General features: G+C 39.0%; 1 protein-coding gene across 2 annotated transcripts in view; it reads left to right on the forward strand.

Moving 5' to 3' along the window:
- The window catches only part of MRRF (mitochondrial ribosome recycling factor), a 53,751-nt gene that overhangs the window by 1,013 nt on the left and 27,529 nt on the right, over positions 1-25,209 (forward strand). For both annotated transcript variants that reach the window (XM_006205548.4, XM_072960081.1), the window contains exons 2-5: positions 3,689-3,900; positions 11,568-11,723; positions 15,674-15,792; positions 21,568-21,659. In XM_006205548.4, the coding sequence (XP_006205610.1) occupies positions 3,717-3,900; positions 11,568-11,723; positions 15,674-15,792; positions 21,568-21,659 (551 nt within the window). In that variant the 5' untranslated portion in view covers positions 3,689-3,716. The remainder of the gene's footprint in view (positions 1-3,688; positions 3,901-11,567; positions 11,724-15,673; positions 15,793-21,567; positions 21,660-25,209) is intronic.

Below are 25,209 nucleotides of genomic sequence, written 5' to 3' on the forward strand. Positions count from 1 at the left end.
TAGATACTGTAAATGCCTTCACATGGCACTGAATTTAGAGAAGAACTTGCCCTGTTATCTCTAAGTGAAAATATAGCAAACCAGGAGATAATGGAAGTAGTGCTGGGAAGTAGAGCCCAGGACCTTCTGTCTGAAGCTTAGATTTCAATTCTGGTGCCAGCACTGTGACCTTGTGGAAAGACTTAATCTTTCTAGACTTTCACTCATGTATTCATCACATTTATTCAATGTCTCCTATGTTCAGGATTATGCTAGGGACTGGGAGTACAGCTGTGTACAAGACAACCATAGGTTAGTCCTTGTAGTGCTGATAGTCTTACGGAGGGCATTAGACAATAACCAAATAACTACACAAAAGTTAATTGATATTGTTAAAGTAAGTGCCTTGAAATAGTACAGGATAATGTGACAGTGGGCAATAGGACACTTGACCTCTTGCACTAGGGGAAACAGCCAAGGAAGGTGTCCTCTGAGGAAGTGATGCTTAAGCTGAAATCTGAAAGATGTGACATAATTTATTCAAGAAGTGGGGGATGATCATTTCAAGCAGATTCAATAGTATGTTTGAAGGCTCTGGAACAGGAAGAGTTTTCAAGGAAATGAAAGATTGGTTTGCGTATTTGTAAAATGTGTGTGGTAATCACAATCCTGGTTATTGTGGGAATAAGGTAATCCATGTGAAAGTATTATATATACAACAAAGGCTTGTATGTGCACACCCATGTATATTAAAATGTACGTATTATAAGCTAATATGCAGCTGGTTTGGTAGGGGTTGCTGGGACAGCGAATAAGCCAAGACTTTGTGTTTCTCATCTGATTCTAAAATTAAAATGCACCTTTTATGAAAAACAGGAAAATTCAAGTTTTGAGAACCTCAACTTTGAGTAAAGAATATGTGCTTCATAGTTTTTAAACCATTTCAACAGTTTAAATAATAATGCCAGTAATTGTACTGTTTTATGTACACAGTATAGAACAGTGGTTAAAAGCACAGACTCTGGAATGAAATTGCCTGTGATAAAATCTGGCGCAAATTATTTATCTGTACCTCTTTTTCTTTATCCATAAAATGGGTATAATAATTTACTTATCTCTTAGGGTTATCATGAGGTAAAAATGAGCTACCGTATGTAATACAGTACTTAGAATTGTTTCTGACACATAGTTATCACTATATAATTACTAGCTATTGATCCATTGTTATTGTTATAATTACCTTTTTAAAGAGTTGTTAATATCAACATGATAAAAGATGCAGTGGAAACTGTAGCTCAGAGAAGCAGATGATCTACCCAAGGTCACACAACTAATAAGTAGGCAAACTGAGATTCCAGTTCAAGACTGCATCCAAAGCCCAGATAATTCCTGCCACATTTTTTCTGAATGTAGGTTAGTTTTGTTGTATAATACTTGGGCTCTTGTAACATAACAGTTCCTTCCCTCAACCTTCAGTGCAGAACTGAGTGTTAGTATGCGTGTTCTTAAGGTAAAGGGTCCAAGGGGCTGCCTTTATTGAACTTACGCTTTGAAGTTTCCTGATTTCTGTGCAATTAAAATCTACGCCTTAAAGCATTTCAGCAATGTGGTTTATTTATAGAGTTGTCTTCCGGGTCACGTGTACTGGGTCTGCTTTTGGGTTGCGTTTTCTGTCAAAGGTTGTTTATTTCTAACCCATTTTGATTTCCTGTTGCTTTGTGGATTAGTATTATGACCTGCAACAAGAACACCAGGAAACCTGTCTTAAATGGGACAGCCAGAAAGAGACCCTGTAGATTAAAAATAAAAAAGCACATTATTTATTATACAGCCATATTTGGACATAAGTATGGTTTAGGCATTGGCTATATTAGGCAAAAACCTAGGTATAGAAACCTCAGAGGCAGATTTCAGTGAACAGTTTTGCTGCTATAGGGCCGAGCCATTAGCTCCATACCCTTGGCCAGTGACAGTCTCTTTAGGCCTCAGCTTCTGTATCTATAAAAAGGAGATTATTGTACTTTCTTTGTGGCATTGTTGAGAGGATTAAATGAATCATATGCATAAAGCAAGCAGCCCAAACCTGCCTCCATGGATAGTAGCTATTGATAATAATTAAAGAAGAGGAAAAAATTGCTGCCATTTTTAAACGTAGATCTGTTTTTACTGACTGCATACACTGATCACTGACAGCTAGCCTCTCTTGCTATTAAAAATTCCATCAGGAAAAGTCATTTGCCTTTGTGCAACTCATTTGCTTTTCTTAAAAAAAAAAAAGGTAGTAATGATAACCAGCTTTATTAAGCAGGTACTATATTCCTGGCACTGTGCTAAGTTTCTACATGCATTCACTATCTCATTTTATTTTAAGAACACAATTATTTTTCTCATTTTAAAAATGAGTTAAGTGATGCCCCCGAAAGTGGAATGAATTGCCCAAAGTTGAAATTTTTATCCAGATCCAGTGCTCCAGGCTTCCTTGTACGTTAGTAATGAATGACATGCAAAATGTCTTTATTGTGTCTGACCCTGGCATGGAAATCTTTGAAAGGAAAGGTGCTAGCTATCAATAGATATTCTTTTTTGGGGAAGGTTTGCTCCTGCTGCCTACTAGACACTGTGCCCAGTGTTTTATGTACATTAAATCATTTGTTATTCCCAACCCTAAGAAATAACTATAATTATCTGCATTTTACAGTTTGAGGAAATCAAGATGCAGAGATATTCAGGGGCATTTAGTCACTGGTAGAGATGGGATTAGAGTCTAAGTCTTGTGGCTGCAAAACTCATGCTCTTATTCAGTTACTTTTATATACTGATGTTAGACTGCATCAGAATTTCAGGATGGGATTTTTTAAATGAGGTATGGGATTGTTTTTCAAATATGGTAGCTTCCAGGTATTTGAAGCTAACTGTTCCTAATTTTTAGCTGAGTAATAATGGCCAGATTCCTGGCAGAAGCCATTAATGCTGCATTTGCCGGTTAGCTAGAGCTGTGTTCTGTCCCAGAGGTAGCTGTAGGCTCCAACGTCTTTCCATGGTCAGAGACCTCAGGAGTATAATGTGTAACTTGTGTTAACACCAAGGAGGGTGGCATTTTCCAGAGCTTTCGTTCTATAACATGGCAGACCTCAAACCTCAACCATGCTTCAGACTCACATTAAAGTGCATTCTAATTGGTAATCAGTGCATAAGGAACCAAAGAAAATTTTGATTAAATGCTGTCATGTGAATTTTCCAGTCATTTTATGCCTGTTGAAATGATTTTATTTAGTTTAAAGTCCTCTTCCAGTGCTCTGCCCTTCCTCTTTATAGTGTAACTTTATCAAGATTTTGGGCCTTTTCTCCTATAGAGGTTTAATTGCCATCATTAAGGATTTAGGCTGCTGCGCATTTATTTAACTCTATTCCCTGTGTACTCAGAGGCATTTGGTGTAGTGGAAAGACCATGGCAATTTGGAGTCCCGTAGATTGTGAACAAGTTACTTAATTCTCTGTGAACCTCAGTTACTTCCTCCTGTAAAATGAGGCTAATCCTATTTCCTTGTACAGCTGCTGGGATGAGGATTAGAGATAATGTATTTAAATTGCCTATCACGTAGCTCAAAACTGATTGATAGGATTTGCTTGCTAACTGGCACAGATTAATGTCTGAAGTTGTAGGAGAGTCTGTTTTACTTACAGTGTCTTTTTGTCTTATTCTTTTTAGTGGATGTTCATAAGGATTGTCTTCAGCCATGGCCTTGGGTTTAAGGTGCTTCCGCTTGGTCCACCCTGCCTTTTGCAATTCCCTTGCAGCCTTGACCAGACCTGTTTCAGAAGTTACGATGAAGACCACGAGTGGAAGACGAAATGACCACGGGCAATACGTGGCCCGTCCAGCTGTACCAGCCCGTCATTTTGCTACCAAGAAAGCCAAAGGTAGAGACCATATGACCTCCTCACTCCTGTCTTGTTTAGTCCTTGAATATCCTAGCTGGAAGGAATCTCAGCAATGTTCTGAATTTCTCCCCTTGCCACATGAAGAAATGATGTCTCAGATGGTTCAGCTGATTAGCTGAAAAGGTCATGTGACGGAGATGGTATCAATCTATTATACCTCTTGTTTTAAATCTAAAAGAAATTAGGCATTTTTGGAGTCATGCTGCCTCATACATTGCCATGACCCTGAAAATGCCTCATTTCTTTTAGATTTAGAATTAGAGGTGTAGGTGCCAAGTAAACCAGAGTAATTGTAGCAGGGATTAGCATCTTTTCTCCTTCTAGGAAGGTCTGTGTTGGAAGTAAAATTAAAACGAGCAGGTTGTTGGGTAGGAGGTATTAGAGCTGGGGATTTAGACGGATGATCTTAATGGCTTGCATCATCCAAGAACGAGACTTTGATATACCTCAGTTCTCAGCTTAAATATTGCTTCCTCAGTGAAGCCTTCCCTGGCCTTAGACTGAATCAGGTCCCTCGTTACATGCACTCGTGTGCACTGTTATTTTACCTTTGATGTACTTAGCACAGCACTCATTAATTAATTAACTGGAGGATTGATTATTGTTTGTTATGTCTTCCATACTGGACCTTGTGAGGATAGAATCTATTTCTTGTTTAGCAGCTAATAGGAACGGACACTTAGTATATATCAAAAAAATGTTGTTGAAGGAATGAATGAATGACGAAACATTGTCAAGTAGACGTGCTATTTGCGGTGTTAAGTCAGGGAGTCCACTCCTAAGGATGGTGCTAGAAATACGCTGCTGAATATTTTTTCCACTGCTTTTCTTTTTATGGTTTCATTCAGACCTTCCCTCTTCTGTTCATAGGAAAATTACCAGGTTGCTGCAAGAGCATTAATGCATAGAAGACTTACATTCAGTTATTAGTGGTAGTAGCAATAACTTTTGATCTGTGTGTTGCATTATATATGTTTTTTAAATTCATATACATTTAATAAGTTAATTTGATCCTTAAAATTATCCATTGAATGGATTATAATTATCCAGTAAAGAAATTCTTGGTAATTATCTAGTGAAGCACAGATCTAACCATTTTGCAAATGAGAAACCTGAGGTACATATGTAAGACGTTTGCCCATGACCATATCCAGTTAGCGGCAGAACTGGAATCTGGGGGCTCCTGGTGCCCACAGCCTTGCAGTGCTGTAGGGCACTAGATGTTAGCTACGGTGCATGGTAGCATCTTTTCACATTTAATTAGCTCTTCAGTTTTTGTCTTCTTGGACTGCCTCCTTAAAAAGTTGGTTATTTGACTTTTTTCTTTGGATTAATTGGATTTTTTTCTGTATTAGGAATGCTAATCCTTTGTTGATTGTATGCATGACAAGTATCTACTTTGCCTTTTTTACTTTATGGTTCCTTCATCGAACATAAGTTTCAACGGTCATATTTTTCAGTTCTTTCCTTTATCATTTGTGCTTTTTATGTCTTATTTAACAAACCCTTACCTATCTGAAAGTCTATAAAGCTATTCTTCTGTATTTTCTTCTAAATATTTTACGGGTTTTTACTTTTTGTATTTGTGTTTTTAATCCGTGTGGAATTTATTTCTGATTATGTTGTGAGGTAGGGAATCTAATTTTATTTCTTTTTTATATGGTTAATAAGTGTGTCAGCCTCACTATTGAATAGCCTTTCTTTACTCCCAGATTTGTAATGCCTCCTCTGTCATATGTCAGGTGTCTTTGTATGTGTGATGTATTTCTGAGCTCTTGATGTGTTGAACTGCTCATCTCTCCCTGCACTGACTTTCTTAATGCCTGAATCACTGTCATAAAGTCCTGACTCCAGTGGTACAAATCTTCCCCCTCACCACACACTAGCTTTTTCCTTTTCTTCTTAGCCTTTTGCTTTTCTTTGTAAGATTTATAATCATATTGTCAAGTTTTCTCCATAAAGATCTTGCACCGTTCTTTAATCAGGTTTATATCTGGGCTATCATCATTTTTAGCACTTTTGTATATGATACAGTCTTAAAGTAACTTTTTGAATTATATATACAGAAAAGTGCATACATAAATTGTAAACGTATGGCTCAGTGAATTTTCACAAAGTAAAAGCAACCATGTAACCATCACCCAGGTTAAGATATAGAGCATCACATGTACTCTGGAAGCTTCCCTCATGTCCCTTTCAGTTGTTAACTCTTCAAAAGACAAACCCCTATCTTGACTTTCATGTCATCGATTAGCTTTGCCCTTTTTGAACTCAGTATGGATTCTTTTGTGCCTGGCTTCTTTTGACAACAATCTATATGCAAGATTTGTCCACGTTGTTGCCTGTGGTAGTTGTTGGTGCATTTTTATCTCTTTGTGGTTTTCCAGTGAATGCACACGATTTATGTATGCTTTCTAGAGTTGATGGATATTTGAGTTGCTTCCCGTTTTGAGCTAAAATAAATAATGCTGCCGTGAATCTTCTTGTACATGCATTTTGGTGCCCATATGTATGCCTTTCTCTTGAGCGTACACCAAGAGGAGGGATTGCTGAGCCTTCGATTATCCATGTATTCAGTGTCAGTACGTACAATTCTCCAAAGTGGTTATGCTAGGTTATACTCCTCCCAAGAGTGTTGTAGCTTCCTATTTGCTCCATGTACTTGTGAACACTTGGTATAGTCAGCCTTTTTAATTCTAGCCATTCTCATGGGTGTAGTTTTAACATATACATGTCTAGTTGTGGTTTTAATTTGTATTTCCTTGATGAATAGTAATGATGAACACCTTTTCATTCGTTTGTTGGCTATTTGGATATCCTCTTTCCAGTCTTTTGCCCATTAAAAAATTTGATTTGTAGAAAGTTTTAGTATATTCTAAAGATAAAACTTCTGTCATATATATGTATTGCTGGTAATAATTGCCTTTCATTCTTTTCGTGGTGTTTTTTGATGAACAGAAGTTTTTATTTTTTAATTTTTTAAATTATAGTCAGTTTACAATGTTGTGTTAATTTCTGGTGTACAGAAGTTCTTAGTTTTAATGTAGTCCAATTTAGCAATCTTTTCCTTTGTGGATAGTGCTTTTTTTTCCATTTAAGAAAATTTTCCCTACCTTAAGGTCATAAGTATATTCTGTGTTATTTTATGGAAGACTTATTGTTTTAAGCTTAGATCTTTTTACAGACTCTGGGTTCTATTTAGTTGCTGGTGAATAGGTATACTTTTGATTATTATACAGTGATCTTATACCTTGAAACCTTGCTGAACTCTTTTATTAGATCTGTTGTTCATACATTCTTTTGAATTTTCTAGGCAGATAATTAAAATACCTGTATATAATGATAGCTTCATTTTTTTCCCTTTCTGACCCATATGACGTATACCTTTTACTTCTTTTTTCCTTCCTTCCTCCCCCCTCCCCTTTCCTTCCTCCTCCCTCCCCTTTCCTTCCTCCTTTCTTTCAACTATATTAGCTAGGAACTCTAATATAATTTGAATAAATGTGATTGTTGGTACCCAGCATGCTTGTTTTATTCCTGACTTTATGGTGAACATCTTCTATGTTCTTCTATGTTAACATCAAGAATTATATTTGCTTTATTTTTCGGTAGTCTTTCTCTTAAGCAAGTATCTTCTGTTCCTGTTTTGCTGAGTTTTTGTTTTATCAGTGCTCTTACTGCATTTATTGAGATGATCATATTTTTAAAAATCTTTTAATCTGTTCATGTAGTGACTCAACATCAATACCTTTTTCTGATGTTAAATCACTTTTGCAATTCTTGGTATAAGCCCTACTTGCTCTTAATGTGTAATCTGTATAAATATTACTTGATACATAATCTGTATATACATACATTGGACTTGGTTTGCTAATATTAATTCAGGGGTTTTAAGTCTATATTTGCATGTGAGATTACTCTTAATATAACTTTCAGATATTGATGAGCATAACTTTCTAATATTATCCTTGCCTGGATTTGGTATCAAGACTATTATTAGTCGCATAGTGAGTTGGGGAGTTCCCCCCCCTCTCTTTTTCTCTCTTAATGGGATGGTATGTATAAGATCAGGGTCATCAATTCCTTGCACAACTGATAGAATTTACCTGTAAAGTCATCTAGACCTGGTATTGTGTGTGTGCGTGTGTATGTGTGTGTGTAGACTTTAAATCATAGATTCAGCTTCTTTAATGACTATAAGGCTGCTTACATTTTCTTTTTTCTTGACTTAGTTTTAGTGAATTTTATGTTCATAGTAGAGTTTTCATTTTTTCCCAAGTTTTCAAAGTTCTTGGCAAAGTTTTCTGTAATAGTCTCTTAAGATTATTAAAATCTCTACTGTTTTGATAATTGTATCCCCCTTTTCTTTCTTAATATTATTTATTTGTGTCTACTTCCCTTTTTTAATCAATTATTCTTGATAGAAGTTTGTCAATTTTATAAGCTTTTAAAAACAGAGCTTTTAATTTTATTGACCTCTCGATTTTATTGGCTTCTGTTCTATATTGTTTACTTTCTCCCATGTCATTGTTCTTTTTCTATCCTTTGAGCTGGGCAGTTCATTAATTTTTGACTTTTGTTATTTTCTTATACGCCTTTAAGTCTATACATTTCTAAATACAACTTTAGGTGGTTCTTACAAGTTTTTGATAAATAGTATTTTTACTGTCATTTTAAACATTTAAAATTTTCCATTATTCATTTTTCTTTAGTCCATGAGTTGTTTTGAAGTGTTTAAAAATTTTCAAACATAATGTCTTTTGGTGAGTTAGCTTAAACCCAGTGTGGTCAGAAAATGTGGTCTGTGTGGTATAGTATGGTACATGATATTCTTTGAGATTTGATGAGATTTGCTTTGTGGGAGAGAACATGGTCATTCTGTCTAAAGGTCCGATATACTTGAGAAGAATGTGTGTTCTCTTATTGTTAGGTGTATGGTTCTATGTATAGTCATTAGATCAAGTTGATTAATTGTGTTGATCAAATTTTGGTTTTTTAATTTACTCAATTTATCAGTTATCAAGAAAGATATATTAAAATTTCCTAGTATGATTGTAGATTCATCAGTTTTTCCTTTCAATTCTGAGGCTTTATATTCCTGAGTATATTTAAGCTCAGAATTGTTTTATCTTTCTGGTGAATTGTCTTTGTTATCATTATGAAGTGGTCCTCATTTCTAATGATGCAATTTGTCATAAAATCTATTTTTCTTATACTAATGTAACTACACCAGCCTTTTGGTTAATATTTCCAAGGGTTATAATTTTCTCATTCCTATACATTAAACTTTCTGTAATCTTATGTTTTTATAAAACCTCTTGTGTATATGTATATGACTAGATTTTAAAAAATCTTACAGAGAATCTCTAGCTTTTAACTGTTCCTTTTGGTCTGTTTATATTTATTGTGATTACCGAGTATTTGTATATCTGTTATTTTGTACTTTCTCTTTATTGAGGTTTTCTTTGTTTCTTTTTCTTCTTTTCTCCTTTCTATTGCATTAATCAATTTTGTTTAGTCCTCTTTGTTCATCTCTGCTTCCTTGGAAGGTGTGTTTTAATTTCTTTTTTTATCTTTTTATTAAAATAAAAAAGCACCTATAGAAAAGTACAGCATACACCTGAAACTAACACAATGTTATAAATCAATTACACTACAGTTTTTTTTGAAAAAGCATAGCTATTGTAAGAAAACGGCTTGATAATTTTCACAAACTGAAACCACTTACATAATCAGCAACCAGATAAAGAAACCAGAACATTCCCAGCACATCAAAGTCTCCCTTATGCTCCCTTCTAGTCACTTGCTACCCTCTACCTCTTGCAGGTAACTGTTAAACTAACTTCTAATGGCATGAATTAGTTTTGTTTATTATACTGTTTAGTATATGTTCTTGTACCTGGATTTTGCACTGTACAGCATGGATTCTTGTGTCTAGCCTCTTTGCTTAAGTTTATGTTTGTGAGATTCATTTAAATTTTTCTGTGTAGTTGTAGATATTTTCTTATGGTTGTATAGTATTTCATTCATAAATAATGTTTATCCATCCTGATATCAGTGGGCATAACTTAAATTTTTTAACACACATACTTGCCTTAAAACTAAAGTTGAAGATATTATTTCCATTGTTTCTAGCTTCAATTCTTGCTCTTGGAAATTGTTTCTAGCTTCTATTGTCACTGTTTTTCTAAATTTTGATCCTTATGGATAATTTGTCTTTTCTCTTTGACTATTTTCACAATCTTTTTGTCCTTGGTTTTCTGCATTCACAAGGTGTCTAAGTGTGAATTTACTTTTATTACCCTGTTTGGAACTCATGCTTCTGAATCTGAAGATTCAACTCTTTCATCAGTTCTGAAAAGTCTAAGCCATTAGCCTGTTAACTTAAGAGCAGTGAGGTTTCATGCAAGATTGTGACACAAGCAAATAAATGTTCAAATAAAAATTACTCTGCTGCTTATTGGTTGGTTACTTTGGGCAAAACATTTGAACAGCTTGTGCCTCAGATTCCCATCTGTACAATGGGGACAATAATAATCCATGTTCTTCATACCTCACAGAGCTGCTTTGAATATCTAATGGAAGAATATACTCAAAATTGCATTGCAAATTAAAATATGGTATACAGATAGCAAAGGACCTAGCTCACTGTAGGTGTTCAATAAAATTTGTTGTAAGTGACCTCAATACATGTCTGGTAAACATTTAATGAATAAACAACTGTAGGATAATATTACTTAAGTATTTTTCTTTTTCTTTTCCTTTCCACAGCCTCCAAAAAGAAATGCAAGAATATGTTACTCACGGGAGTGACCTATGCATATACTCATTATAGATATATATGAGAAGTTGCTGTGATGGTTTAGATATAAAATAGAATTTTATTCAGTTCCCCAATTGTTAGTTTTCTAAAATATAAGCCATTGTCACTACCACTGGTGGTGTTTAATGTTGCTAATCTACTTTTGTTCCTTTTGTCTGTATCAGTCATCAGAAATTTTGTCTGTCCTTGTCTTGGTATTCATTTTTAAATGAATTAATTTAATTTATTTTCTGTATCTCCAATTACATTTTGTGGAGACAGTCTAATGGAAAGTTCATTGGTTTAAAATTAGGCAGACCTGGGACCAAACCTTGGCTTTACTCTTTCATGACCTTGTGACATTAGGCAAGTCACTTTACCTTTCTCATCTTCTGTTTATTTTTCTGAAAAATAAGGAATTCACTTATGATGTGTCTGCCATGTGGCTACTGCTCCTTTAGGCATTTGAATTACTTCATTTGTATCCTTGTAGCAGCCTGACAATATAGATGTTATTATTCCTGTTTTACAGGTAAGGAACCTGGTGTCAGAAAAGTAGAGTAACTTGCTCAGGTTCATAAAAGTAGTATGCATTATAGCGCAGATTTTCACCTGGGATGTCTCATTATTATAAAACCTGTGCCTTCGCTAATATCTGAGAAAATGTTTTGCACAATGCAAGACAGTAAATGTAGGCTCTTTCTTAGGGTAGTGATATTGTTCTGTAATTTTCCAGCACTTGGCATTTTGCCCTGCACATGCACTTCTAGTAGGCACTTCTTAACTAATTGTCTATTGTCTCTAATTATGCTGCTCTTTTAATCATTGCATGTTGACTTTCTAGCCAAAGGGAAAGGACAGTCCCAAACCAGAATGAATCTTAACACTGCCTTGGTTGAGGATATAATCAGCCTGGAAGATGTGGATGAAGAAATGAAGTCTGTAATAGAAGCACTCAAGGATAATTTCAATAAGACTGTCAATATAAGGACCTCACCAGGTTAGTGACTGAATCAATTCTTTGGAAAGTGGCTTCGTGGAAAGCGCATTGCGTTGGTAGAGCTAGGTTGTAGTTCCAGTCTTGTCACTTGCTAATTGGTGACCATGGGCAGTTACTTTACTTCTCTGGTCTTCAGTTTTCTTGTCTAATTCCTACCTTATGGCTTTGGGATGGGTATGAAAATAAATGAGGTAACATGTGTAACAGTCCTAGCACAGTGCCTGACACATACTTAACACTACATTTGTCCATGTAGCAAATATTTGTCTTCTATGAACTAGGCATTGTGCTGGTACACAAAGGTGAACAAAAATAGGCATGGTCTTTGCTCTCAAAAAATGGGAGGTTTTTTAATGACTGTACTATGAACACTCACAGTAACTGACATCTTCGGTCTGATTTTTCCAGCTTGTCCTATTTGGCCGTTCTGATCACTTGCTGCAAGAACCAACTTGCTGCAAACCTGCCCACCTGAGGCATCTCTTTACCCCCGAGCTTGACCAGGGAGATTCCGTTTGGGTTAATAACTTCCTGAAAGTGGCTTTTCTAAGTGGGAAATGTCAGAACTCTCTAGGAGAACTGTTTACAGATGTGATGGAAGAAGTGAGTTGTCAGCTAATGGTGCAGGCAGGCAGGAAAATCCAATTGCTGTTAAATTGGCCTTTTGGAAATTGTCATCATTCTGGAGTCAAGCCTGGGATGGTCTATCAGAGTATCTATGGGAGCTTGGGCTGCTCCCACTCACATCTTGGTTGGGATAGTTCATAAGGAAACTGGAAAATATTTCATAAACTTGTTCCTAAGAAAACGAAAGGAAAAATACACAGCTCCATTTATAAACACCAGCAGAAACACACACAGTTCAGAGACGAGATCCAGTGTGAAACCAGAAGACCATTCTGTCATTGGTCAACCCTGGACTGGGGCATTTCTGCCTTTGCTGACAGTAGAGCATGCCATTCAATCTCTCCCAACTGTTTATTTTAAACTTGCTTATTATTTTAGGTATGAAGCTGATAAAGTGCTTTGTCTCCCCTGTGCTTTCTGGCCTGTTAACATTCTGCAGCCGAAACCAGAGAGCAGTTTGAGAGGAGCTCAGGGAGAAATGTGATACTTAAAATTAGCCAGCAAGCTCCGCTCTTGTTGAACTTAAAAAGATGATGGGCCTGGAAGGAGGTTGGGAGTGTAATTTGTTAAATGTTAACCTCTGCAAAAATGAGGGGCAGGAATGAGGCTGAGGGAGATTCTCGCTGGGGACAGATTGAGGGAAAAGGATTTGATGCATTATGTCGATACGGATTTAGGGAATGGTAACCACCGCAGTTGCATACTGAAAAGCCCTTGTTGGGACTTCTGTGGCAAAGGATCTAATGGCAAGTCAGGAAGGCTGAATTTAGATCCATTTTCAAAAGACCTCCCATTGGTATTTCCTCTTTGCTTCTTTCTCTTCAGGGTTATGTTTGTGCAGCGTTCTGTGTAGAACTTGGGGCAGTGAAGAGACTGGGTGAAGCAGGCTGAACTTAGCCAGTCTTTTTTTTTTTTGCCAGATCCTTCCATATCATCTTTCATTACTGTCTGAACCAGCAGGCACTTTTCCTCTTACACCCCTGTCTATCTATCAGCAGTTCCTATCTCCAAGATAGTTGAGTGCTTTAATAGTCGTCTAAAATACAGGTTTATTCATTTGTTCATTCTTGCCCTCTCTCATCCATCCATCCATCCATCCATTCATTTATTTATTCATCACAGCATTAGTGAGCACGTATTCTGTGCTGATTACAGGTGCAATAGATAGAGAGGAAAGATATTGTTTCCACCTTCCAAGAGCCTAGATCCTAATATGAAGGGACAGACAAGTAAACCAATGTGTGTAAAACCATATAGCAAAGCAGAGCAGTCAAGACCCTGGCTTTGGAGTTGATCAGACCTGGGTTTTGATTTCAGGCTCCATTATTAAGAGCTCTTGTGACCTTGGACAGGTTATTCTCTATGTCTCAGTTTCTGCATCTGTAAAATAGTGGAACTGTCTCATAGGGTTATTGTGATAATGAAAGTAAATCCATTATAGAAAGCATTTAGCACTGCATCCTGCCATAGGAAGTATTCAGTAAATAATGGTTATCATTATTATAAGAGTGTGCACAGGATCCTCGGGAGCTCCTAAAGGAGTTTATAATCCAGCCTAGGAGGTCAGACAGGATTTCTGAGATTAGATGCCATCATAGCTGAGTGTTAAAGAGTGAGCAGGAGTTATCTGAGCAGAGAAGGGCATCCTCAGTAGAAGGAAAAATATATGCTAAGGGTCCTGATGCAAGAGAGGACAGGCTGTATTAGAAAATTATAAGTAGGTTAGTTTGGTTAAAATACAGGAGAAAATTGAGAAGTAATAATAATAGTTAGCATTTATTGGGCCCTTGTAGATGCCAGGACACAGTTATAAGAGCTTTCCATAAACTCTTTCATTTAATACCCATAACAACCCTGTGAGATAAGTACGATTTTAATGCCCCATTTAGAAATCAGGAAACAGACGCCCAAAAGGTTGAAAGGACCTTCCCAGGGTCACACAGTCAGGAAGTGGCAGGGTTGGTATTTGAACCCAGGTCATTGGTCTTTAGAATCATGGACTTTTCCAGATTGAAGCCAGTGGTGTCAACAGCCTTCTAGCTTGTGATGGCATTGAGCTGAGTACTGCGTTTCAAATCAGACCTTTGGGCCATCGTATGGTGCTGCGTTATTCTAACAGTTTGCCAGGACAACTCCCAATTTGTTCAAAAGACCCTTTCCTCTCACTGTTAACTCTTTGTGTATCAGGATGAACCATCCATGAGTGGTTCTTACTGTGAATGGTAAGATTTTTCTCCTAGTTCTCATTTGCATGGGAAATCAGGGAGTCTGAATAATGCCATTTTTCCATCTGTAAGTATATGCTTACCTTCTTGGCAAGAAAATTTTGCCCGGGGTTTTCCAGAGTTCAGATGTGGACAGAGATCAGATCCAGGATAACAGTGAAGTAGTAATGGTGTCTCCCCCCGCCCTTCCTAAAGGGGATCTAAGTGCCAAAATCAAGGTGGTATAAGGAAAGAGTTTCAAACCTGGCTGCATGTCAGAATCATGTGGTGATCTTTAAATAAAAAAACTTACAATCTCCCCCCCGAATCACAGGCTTCCCAAGCCCCTGTGGAATCAGGATCTCTGGGGGTGTGGGATGTGGAGCCTCGAAATCTAAATTAAAAAACTCCCTGGGGATTCTGATACACAGCCAAATTTGAGTTACACTGATCAGGGAAAGAGGCTTGATTAGAGCTGGAATTAAGCACACCTGAGTTGGGGCTGGGCTCCTGCTCCGTTTTCCTTTTGTTAGCTCCGTAATCTTGGTCTCTTTAACCTCCCCACTTCTCCTCTGTGTGTGCAGTGGAGATAGTGATCCAGTGTTAGAGGCCAGTTGTAAAAACTCAAAAGACTAGTCAGTACCTTTTTTATGTTTATTTTTTGGTGTTTATTGTATAGTCACTTGCTTATATTTTGTTATAATCCTCACTATAATCCTGTAAAGTCATCATTTTTTAGTTGAGTTGGAAACCAAGTTACAGAGAAGGTAAATAACTTGCCTGAGGTTTCATGGTTAGTAAATGGCCAACTTACTGGGAGGTGACCAGTACTCTTTTCTTTTAGTTCTCAAAGTTCGATGTCACAGAAAACTGCTCAGGGCCAGGCAGACCAGGACAGTTGGCCACCCTGGTTGCTGGTAAGGAATTCCATCCTAGTTCTGTCAACATGTCAAAGCTCTTTCCATCACATGACACCGCCGCTCCCATGAAAGCCCCTTGAACTGTCTTACCACATTAATAAGGGACCCTAAATATTAGTTGAATCTGAATTTGATAGAGACTTAGATGTGGGCCTGCTGAAGTCCTTCTGAATTCTGAGACCCTACATTTTTCTTTTAGGATCCCTTGATCATATCACGGTGGTAACTGCTAATGGGAAGCTTGCTTTAAACCAGATTGGCCAGATCTCCATGAAGTCGCCACAGCTGATTTTGGTGAATATGGCCAGCTTCCCAGAGGTAAGGTGGCCTGGCTGAAAGGGTCCCTCGCTGTGGTCTCTTTTTCTCTTTTGGAATTGAGGAGACTGGGTCAAGTCAGGAGGAAGTATTCTCTCCAGTTTGGGATGGAACAAGAGAGAAAGCATAATTAAGGGAACTTAAAGGCAAGGAAAAGCTCTCTTCCTGTTTCTAAATTCCTTTTCTGTTTAACTCAAACACTGTAGAGGCCAGGCAAATAATCTGAATACTGAGACAGGCCCCATCTAAGAGAATAATAGTGAAAATGTGGGGACTGGCCCTTGGCTGTCGTGGAGGGGCTATGATAGCCTCTGCCCAGCTCCCGCTGATCCTTCCCAGGCAGAAATGCAGGCCTGGGAGTCAGATATTACCAGATACTAAGATTTTAACTTACAGAAGCAGCCAATAACCCAAATTTTATGTAAGATCTTTGTTAACTATTGATAACTAATTCCCTTTTTTTGTTTGTTTTATTTTAAGACTGTGACAACATATTAATGGGCCTTGTTTGGCCTGTGGGCCACCAGTTTGTGACTTCTGCATTAGTATTTGGAGCAGACCTTCCAGGAATTCACATTCCTTTCAAACTGGGCTGACCCTTGTAGAATATTGCACAGAGCACAGTGCTTCCAAGGCTGGAAGGTGGGTTGCTTTAGGTCACTGCAACCTTGAGGCTGTAATTTTCAGTCTAGTTGAGGAAGGTAAATGGGCCTTTCCTTATTGGTCCAGTAGGAATTGACCTGGATTGGGAGTCCTAGAGGACCTGGAATCTGGTCCCATCTCTCCCGCCAGCTGGCTGTTTGGCCTTGTGTAGGTTGCATCACTCTGGGCCTTCATTTCCTTATCTGTTACTATGAGCTGAAGGAATCTGAAGTCCCTCCCTATTCTGATGGTCTCTTTCAGTAGTTCTAGCCCAAAGACGTAGACTAAAGTTGACCCTGCTGAATTTGACAAACTGGATTAGAGATTTGAGTAAGAGAAAACCCTTGCTATGAATGAATCATTTCAAATCAGAGCGCTCTTGTAGCTGATGTGCCAGCCACACTTGTGGGGGGCTGTTACTCATTACTCCCCATCTCTATTTTCCATATTACAGCCAGAGCGAGCTTTAAAAAATATATATTGGGTTATGTCATTCCCAGGCACTCACTGTATCATTGGCTTCAAGTAATCTTTAAGAAAAAGATGACCATGGCCTGGAAGGCTTTGCATGATATGGCCCCTGCCTGTCTCTGCAAACCCTCCAGTCCCACGGTCATTCTTGCACACTGCTCTCACCACGCTAGCCTTTCAGTTCTTCATTCCCTTTACATCCTTGGGGCCTTTGCATATTCTGTTCCCTTTTCTTAGAACGCTCTTGTCTGACTAATTGCTGCGCGTATTTTGGATCACAACTGACATTACTTTCTTAGGAAAGCCTTCCCTAATCTACCCAATCTCAGTTGTTCCTCCACATTAACCACTTTTTACAGCACAATTCTTTTCCTTCATTGTACTTATCATTATTAATAGTTATGCATAATTCTTTACATCTTAATTTTCCATCTTGCTTTCACTAGATTGTAAGCTTGGAATGTAGGGGTCATATCTAAATTGCACATTTTGTCCAGCATGTAATGCAGTGCATGGCACATGGACACACTCAGTAAGTTTTCCTCAGTTGAAAGTATACTTGTCATTAGGTTAATGGAAGGGAGACACTCATTCCTGGGGTTACTGAGGAGCAGAGAGATGGACAGAAAGGGAACTGTCAACTCTTTCCCTTTCTGGCCCCCTCTGAACCAGTGAGGCCTCTCCACCTTGTTCATCTAATCCCATAGGCACTGCGGGCCAATTTAGGGAATAGCCTCCTGATTACACAGCTTGAAGACCTCATCAGGCAGATTGCTTTTCAGAGCCAGCCACTTCTGTTATTAAATAGCAAATGGCATTCACAGAAGAAGCATCTGATTGGCCACCAGAGCATCTTATGAGGCAGGAGGAGGTATTAACAGCTTAATTTTTTCTTAGGAAGTTGGAGTATATCTTCATTTTTCAAGCAAAGCTTTTTTGCCATTTCTCCAAGTTGAAATTCTCTGGGTTTTGGAAAAAAAAAACATCTACAATCATCTCAGTAGGAAGGTTCTTTACAAGGACAGAGTGAGGAAGTGTGAGTTACATTGTCTTTTGAATTCCTTTATCTCATCTGGTGTATATATTAAACAAATAGCTCTAACTAAACATTTCCTTCCTCTAGTTTAGAAGCTGTCCATGGAGTACCCAGGTTTATAGGTTCAAAATGCTGAGCTAATCCTCTCAGTGTTTATGTAATTCCTTTCTGTTTCACATGCGGTTGGCTTTCTTTTCAGACCTGAACATTTCTGTGTCATGCCGTAGAGACACGGTGCAGATTCACATGCATAATCTTTTCAAATGCATTGAGGACAGATAACTGCATTGCATTTGTTTAGCATGTGTCCTGCTTGATAAATGATACACACGGTTGCTGCCTTCCATAAACTTGCCTGCAGCTAGAGTTAATGATGGGAAAGAAAAGAAGGGAGTGAAAAACCACAGCATGCTTTGAACAAGGCAATTAAAAAAAAGAAAATTCTGTAGGCTCCATTATTGCTCTCATAGAAGGAAGAAAGCAAATGTGTGTTGAGCATCTCCGGTGTTGCCAGACACTACTTTCTCATGCTTTGTTTCATGTGATCGACACAAATACTCTCTGAAATTAAACATTATTTATTCCATTTTATAGGTGAGGTGACTGAGGCTCAGAGAAGTAGACTCTCTCTTCCTCAGGTTCACACTGGTGTGATTGAGCAGAGATTTGAGCATGTCTGTTCAGCACTGAAGCCTCTGCTCCTTTCACTGTCTGTTCATTAATTCAACAGATATTTTTTCGTTTTGATTTTATTTCATTTTTTATTTTTTTTTTACAAACCCTTGTGTCGAGGGCTGACTTTCAATAGATCGCAGCGAGGGAGCTGCTCTGCTACGTACGAAACCCCGACCCAGAAGCAGGTCGTCTACGAATGGTTTAGCACCAGGTTCCCCACGAACGTGCGGTGCGTGACGGGCAACAGATATTTTTTCGAGTCCCTGCAAGTCAGCTGTTGTCTTAAACCCAAACTGTCAAGGACTTGTTCACCTGTCTCTTGTCCTTTAGCATAGACACGCACTAGGTATGAGTGTAGGTGCGAGTGAGTTAGGTTTATTAGTTTAAGAGTAGTAACAGCAGACATTGCTGATGGATCACAGCACTCTTTCCTGCCTGACCCCAGGTGGGATCTGTGATCTTTCTCAACAAGGGACTCCAGGCAGCCACAACCAGTGGGTTAGTGTTGCTGTTTGCCTTTGGGTACTGGTGGGCATCACTTCAGTGAGGGGATAAAGGCTAAGAGATGGAAATGCAATAGAAATATATACCTTTTTGTCTGAACCATGAGTAGTTCCAAAGTCATGTAGGGAAAATGATTATAATTCCCTGAGTTTCTGTGTCCCACCAGATCAAACTAAAGTATGCACATTTAGAATATTTTTGAAGAACAACCTCTTTTAGTAGGTCTTTTTTGCAAATGAAATCTCTCCTGATTCACATTTTTTTCTGCATGTGAAAGACACAGAACAAGCATAAAATAGTATAACATAAGGCTTTTCAAAAAAGCTCATTGAGTAAGTATATTAATGCACAGATCTGAGCCAGTGCATTAATATGCTTATTCAGTAAGCTTTTCCTGAGCACTTACCATGTGCTTCGCACTGAGTCTTAGACTGGGAAGATGTAAATATTGAGATACAGTTCCTGCCCAGCTTGGAAGCAGCAGAGGCTGCTCCCATGCCTGCCTGGGAAGGTTGTGTGGCAACACTTGGTCCAGACTGTGGAAGGGTGATGGTTACAGCTGAGTTGTCTGTCATTCAGTGAGAAGCTTCAGAAGACAAGGATTGGGAGACTTGAAATTAGGCCACTCCTTCAATGTGGTGATTCTCCCCTTACTGCTAACTTTAAAAATCTGTGTTTCATTTCATTAAGGGAGGTGGCAGTTCTCTTGCAGAGGAAAATTCCATTTCTTTATCCAACTCCTTTATTTGCCTTGGCCATACCCTTTATACACCAGACCTAATTCCAGATTCTTTTTGGCTATTAAAAAAAGATCATATTCCCTGTGCCAAAATGACTGAATACATTGAGCTAGGGGATGTGGAAAAAAAATAGAGCCAGAGTAATATCACTGGATGGAGAGCTGAGGAGCCCAGAGTCTTCTCTTAGCTCTGCCAGTAACCTGAAGGAGATGGGTGTGATCCTCATGCCATTGCTCTTGGCGCTCAGGGACTGTGTCTGTGCTTAGGGATGTGACCTTTTTGAGTGGGTCCCTGCATACATAAGGGAGGGACTGTACCTGATGATGTCCAAACTCTCTTCCAGCCCCAATAGTCTGTGGTCAGAGGTACATTTTAAGAGTTTACAATTTTAAGCGGTGGCCACACTGTTAGATTCTGAGTATAGCCTCCCAAGGGGATGGTTTATCTGCATGTGGAACGCTAGTTTGTCTTTTTGACCTTATGGTAATACCTCATGTCCCTGTAGAATTAAGGTCATTTTAGAATGTAATGGAGAAACTTTATAGGGACTCCCTTCAAAAAACAAAACAAAACCTGGAAAAGTAGAATAGGTGTGCAACAAATTTATCTAAACTAGAAAGTATAGGGAGGAACTCAAGGCTGGGAATTGACTCTGTGAATCCAAGTGATGTGGACTGTCATTGCCAGTGAAGTGACCTCTCTTCCACACTGTTTTCTTTTATACTTTAGGATTACGAGCCAGGTGTGGTTATAATGTTGCTTGAGGTGAGACGAGGCACTTTGGGCAATCAATGTAGCAGTGTGCCACCTGGCACATTAGAGAACTAGACTGTGTCCGAGAAGACCCTGGAGGATGTCAAGACAGCAGTGCATCAGCTAAGTGATGGCATCAGCTCAGCCTAATTTAGGGGTTTTGTGCATTCTTACCTTTATGTAATAAGTTTATAAAATAGCGCCCCTTGCCTGGGTGTTACAGGCACCCAGGCGCAGAGCAGGATGCGTTGCTCATGTTACCTCATTTCATCCTCCCTGAGATACAGTACCACATGGTCTCACGTTACAACATGGAGGCTCAGAGAGGTCAAGCATGTTGCCCAGGGTCACATGGTTAGCGGACCTGGGATTTGAACTGAGATCTTTTTGACTCCAAAGCCCGTGCTTGTAACTGGTGTACTGTACTACTTTTCTTGGAGCACACAGCAGCAGAGATTCGTTGCTCATGCCAAAGCATGAGTGAGGTTGATGTGCGCGTAGATGCGAATGAGTTAAATTTATTTACTCATTCCAAATCGGCACTGGTATATTTTGAGTGTAAAATGTCAACTGGAATTTTTAATGTATAAAATCTTTCAGCTGTCTTTACACCAATCTTTGCACAGTCCAGCCCCCCTCCCTAGAGAATTTATTGTGGTTTTGATCTGTGTTGCCTCAAACCATTGAAATCTTTTCAAAGAAGCAGAGCTGTTTTCTTTTTATTTTTTCCTTCTCTTTGCTTTTTTCCCTCCCGCAGTACACTGGTACCGGGAGTGGACATAGTTTGCTGTTCAGCTTGATCAAAGCACTCTACACCAATGTAACTTCCTGATCTTACTGGTAACAGAACTAAATGTTTCCATGTTCTGCCAAGATGGGTTGCCAGTTATCGACAGAGGGCTTGCATCTGGTAATAATTATTTACTAATTCTGTTTACCTTTTGATCTGGTTTTCAGTGTACAGCTGCAGCTATCAAGGCTATAAGAGAAAGTGGAATGAATCTGAACCCAGAAGTGGAAGGGACGCTAATTCGGGTACCTATTCCCAGGTAAGTCTGGCTGAAATTCGCATATTTTGATGCAGTGGGGCAGTTGTCTTTGGAAGGAAATCAACACTCCATGATACTGTTAGGCCAACAGCATACTTTACCTATACCTCTCATCCTGGCAAACTCCAGCATCTTTTGAGATCCAGTTTACTGAGTCAGATGCAGCAGTAAACTTGACAAAGTTCTTGTCTTCATGTATTTTACATCCTGGTTGGGAAGATAGGACACATAAATAGGGAAAGTCATTCCAGAAAATGAAATGCTATGCAGAAAGAAAGGTAATGTGATCCAGTAGAGAGCAACTTGATGAGGTGATGGTGGCAAGGACAGCTTTAGCTGGGAAAGACTCTTTAAAGAGGTAACATTTTTGCTGACAGTTGAATATTGAGAGAGAGCCAGGCTAGGGGGAGAGCTTTCTAGGCAGAGTGAGCAGACAGCCTAGAGACCCTGACTCAGAAAAGACCTTGATGCTTGTAATCTCTAACTCAGGTTCCTTACAGAGTCATTTTCACATTAGTCCTTGCTTGTTGAAGAATTTTAGGCATAAGAACAGAATATTGTTAATTATATAAATATGGAGAACTTAAGAGTTTTAAATGCATGAAAACATGTTTATTTTCAAATTAAAAAAGAAAAGAAATGACAAGACCTTGACATGTTTGAGGAAGAGAAAGCTGTTGTGTCTGAAACACAGGGAGGGAGGGAGGGACCGGTAGGAGATGGGGTGGGACCAGTGAGAGGATGGTGCTCTGGGTGTTACAGGCTGTGGTGAGGAGTTTGGGCTGTACTCTGACTGTAGTGGGAAGCCACTGGGGACACTTAAGCAGAAGACCTGATCTGATGTTGACTTTTCGGGAGTCTCTCTGGCTGCTGAGTAACACATGGAATGTTGAGGGCAGGGTAAACACAGGGAGAAGAGTCAGGAGGCCACTGTAGTGGTCCAGGTGAGATGAGAATCTTCTCAGATGCCGTAGCAGGCAGAATTCATTTCTCCTGTAGTTTCATTTCTTAATTACCTTTAAATCCCTATTCCTGCACACTGCCTCACATATAATAAGTCCCAAATAAGTATTGAATTCATTCGTTCAGTCATTCAACAAATATTTATTAAGCACAAACTGCATGCCAGGTACTTTCCTAGATATTGAGATAGAACAGTAAACAAAACAACAAGAAGTCTCCATCCTCCCAGGCCTTACTTTATAGTCAAGTAGGCACAGTAAATGGGGAAGTAAATAAATGTGTAATGTAATGGCAGGTGATGATAAGGATAGTGAAGAAAAAAATAAGCAAGCTAAAGGGATAGAGTTGGGGGTTTTATTGTAGACAGGAAGGTTCAGGAAGGAAGTGGCATTGGAGCAGAGACCTAAAAGAAATGAATGAATGAAGCTTCCAAATAACTGGAAGGGAGATGGAATGTGTTGCATGTCAAGTCATTCTGTGCCACTGGCATCCTGTATTCCTTTATACGTATCACCTCATTTGTCGCACAACCTCTGTAAAGTAGGTGCTTTCCAGGTGTGAAAATTTAGGCTCAGAGAGGTAAAGTGGTATCTCTGAGGTCACACAGGTTATGCTGAAGCTGAGGCCTAGCCCCAGGTTTAGTTGAGTCCAAAGCATCATGATGCACCCATGCTAGCAGCTAGAATTAATACCAACACCGAGAGTCCAGGAACTTTCCCCACTGAGCTTTTTTCCTGCTTTATGGCAGAAAACAGCTGCCTTATTCCATCATGTGCTCGGTACTCTGTAAGTCCGAATTAACACTCTGCTTTCAAGTCATGTGAAATGGGAGCAATATAACATAGTGTTTAAGAAGCATAGACCTGGGTTCAAGTCCAGTACCTGTTTGCCTGGTTAGTTCATTGATTTGCTTAGCAGATTTTCTACAGTTGTGTTATGCACTAGCCTCTGTGCTGGGTGCTGGGTATGTACGGACCTGATATTTGCCTTTGTGGAATTCAAGGCTGTGCCAGGCCTCTTGTTTGTATGACCTGCAGCTTACTTGTGGAATTTGCTCTTACCCACAGTTTATAGATGAAAAAAACTGAAAATCAGAAAAATTAAGGGACTTGCTCAAGACCACATGGCCAGTTAGTAGCAGTCAGCATTTGAATCCTGAGTTTCTCTGTCTAGGGTCTAGGCTGTTTCTCCTGTGCTCTCTGTATAGATAAGTAATTCTGGAAAGTGCCAAGACTCATGGACATCAGAAGCAAGACCGGCAAGTGGAATGGATAGTAGTCAGTAGGTTTATTTTTTAGTTCTTGCTCTCCTGTCTGTGAGATCTTGGGAAAGCCCCTTAACCTCCCTGAGCCTTTGTTTCCTCATTCACGAGATGAGGGGGCCGCTCCCCGTGGCCTGCCGGGCCCCTTGCAGAGCTCCGGGATGCCGTGATGCTGGGAGTTGGTGCCGCAGCGTGCTCGGTGCTGGCTTGGCTGCTTCTTAGAGTGGCCCAGTTGTGTATCACACTTTTCTTTCAAAGAGCTTGTTAGCACGACGTGCGTCCCTGCAGCCCCACACGAGTTAATGATTGCTCTTGTGCGTTGTATATAAGTTTGAAAGGTCAGTGAGTTTAGCTTGAATTTCCAAAGATGTAGGGAATCTGTTACACTATATTTTGCATTATTTTATGTTGGTTAATGGGTGTAATCCAAGAGAAAGTTGACGGACCAAAACTGTCTGCTCCTGCAAACCTCATTTTTTATATACTTTCTTCCCCTTTGACAAGGTGGTAAGGTCATGAGGCCCCTTACTGAATTATACATTTGGTCGTTTTCCAGATAAAAAATGAACGATCTGTTCTTTATTATGGAGGCTGTGCCATGTGAGACGATAAAGGTTGACTTAGACGTGAAGAAGACCAAGGTTTTTATTTGGTTTTGGCAGTGACTCCCATATGACTCCAGGCATGTCACCCTGGCAGCATTACTGCCTTCTGGTTCCTTATTTGTAAAATAAATGAAATAATACATGATGATAGGTAGAGATTTAGTGAGATTAGTAGAGAAAATAGATTAAATAGTGTGTTCTCCTCAGAGGAAAGAAGCTATATAAATATAAGATACTAGTACTATTTCAGCAGACTTAAAATTTTCTATATATACATATATAATATAATTTTACTTCAGGAGAAAAGGAAGAAGTGAGGATGGGGACTAATATGTTGAGTACCAGCTATACACCAGGAACCATTAGGTGCTTAACATACTCAGGAAAAGTGGAAAATTATGATGGTTAAATTGGTGCCGTGGTGTCCAGAAGCATGAAATTGCGTTCTGATCCTTCTCCTTTTTAGCTGTGTGACAGTGGCAACTATCTCTACCTCTCTGAATCTCAGAGAGCTCATCTGTAAAATATTTATAGGACTTGCCTTATATGGTTGTTGTGAGATTGGGGACACAAAGCTTTTGATGTTTGGCAAGCACCCGGTTAATGTTAGCAAATATTTCTTCATCCACTTTTAATAAGTAGGTAGGTGCATCACTCCCTTTTAAGGGTGAAGAAACTAAGATTCAAAGAGGTGACACATTGGCTCTAGGTCACCCAGCTG

This window comes from Vicugna pacos, chromosome 4, assembly GCF_048564905.1.
Source record: "Vicugna pacos chromosome 4, VicPac4, whole genome shotgun sequence".
NCBI lineage: Eukaryota > Metazoa > Chordata > Mammalia > Artiodactyla > Camelidae > Vicugna > Vicugna pacos.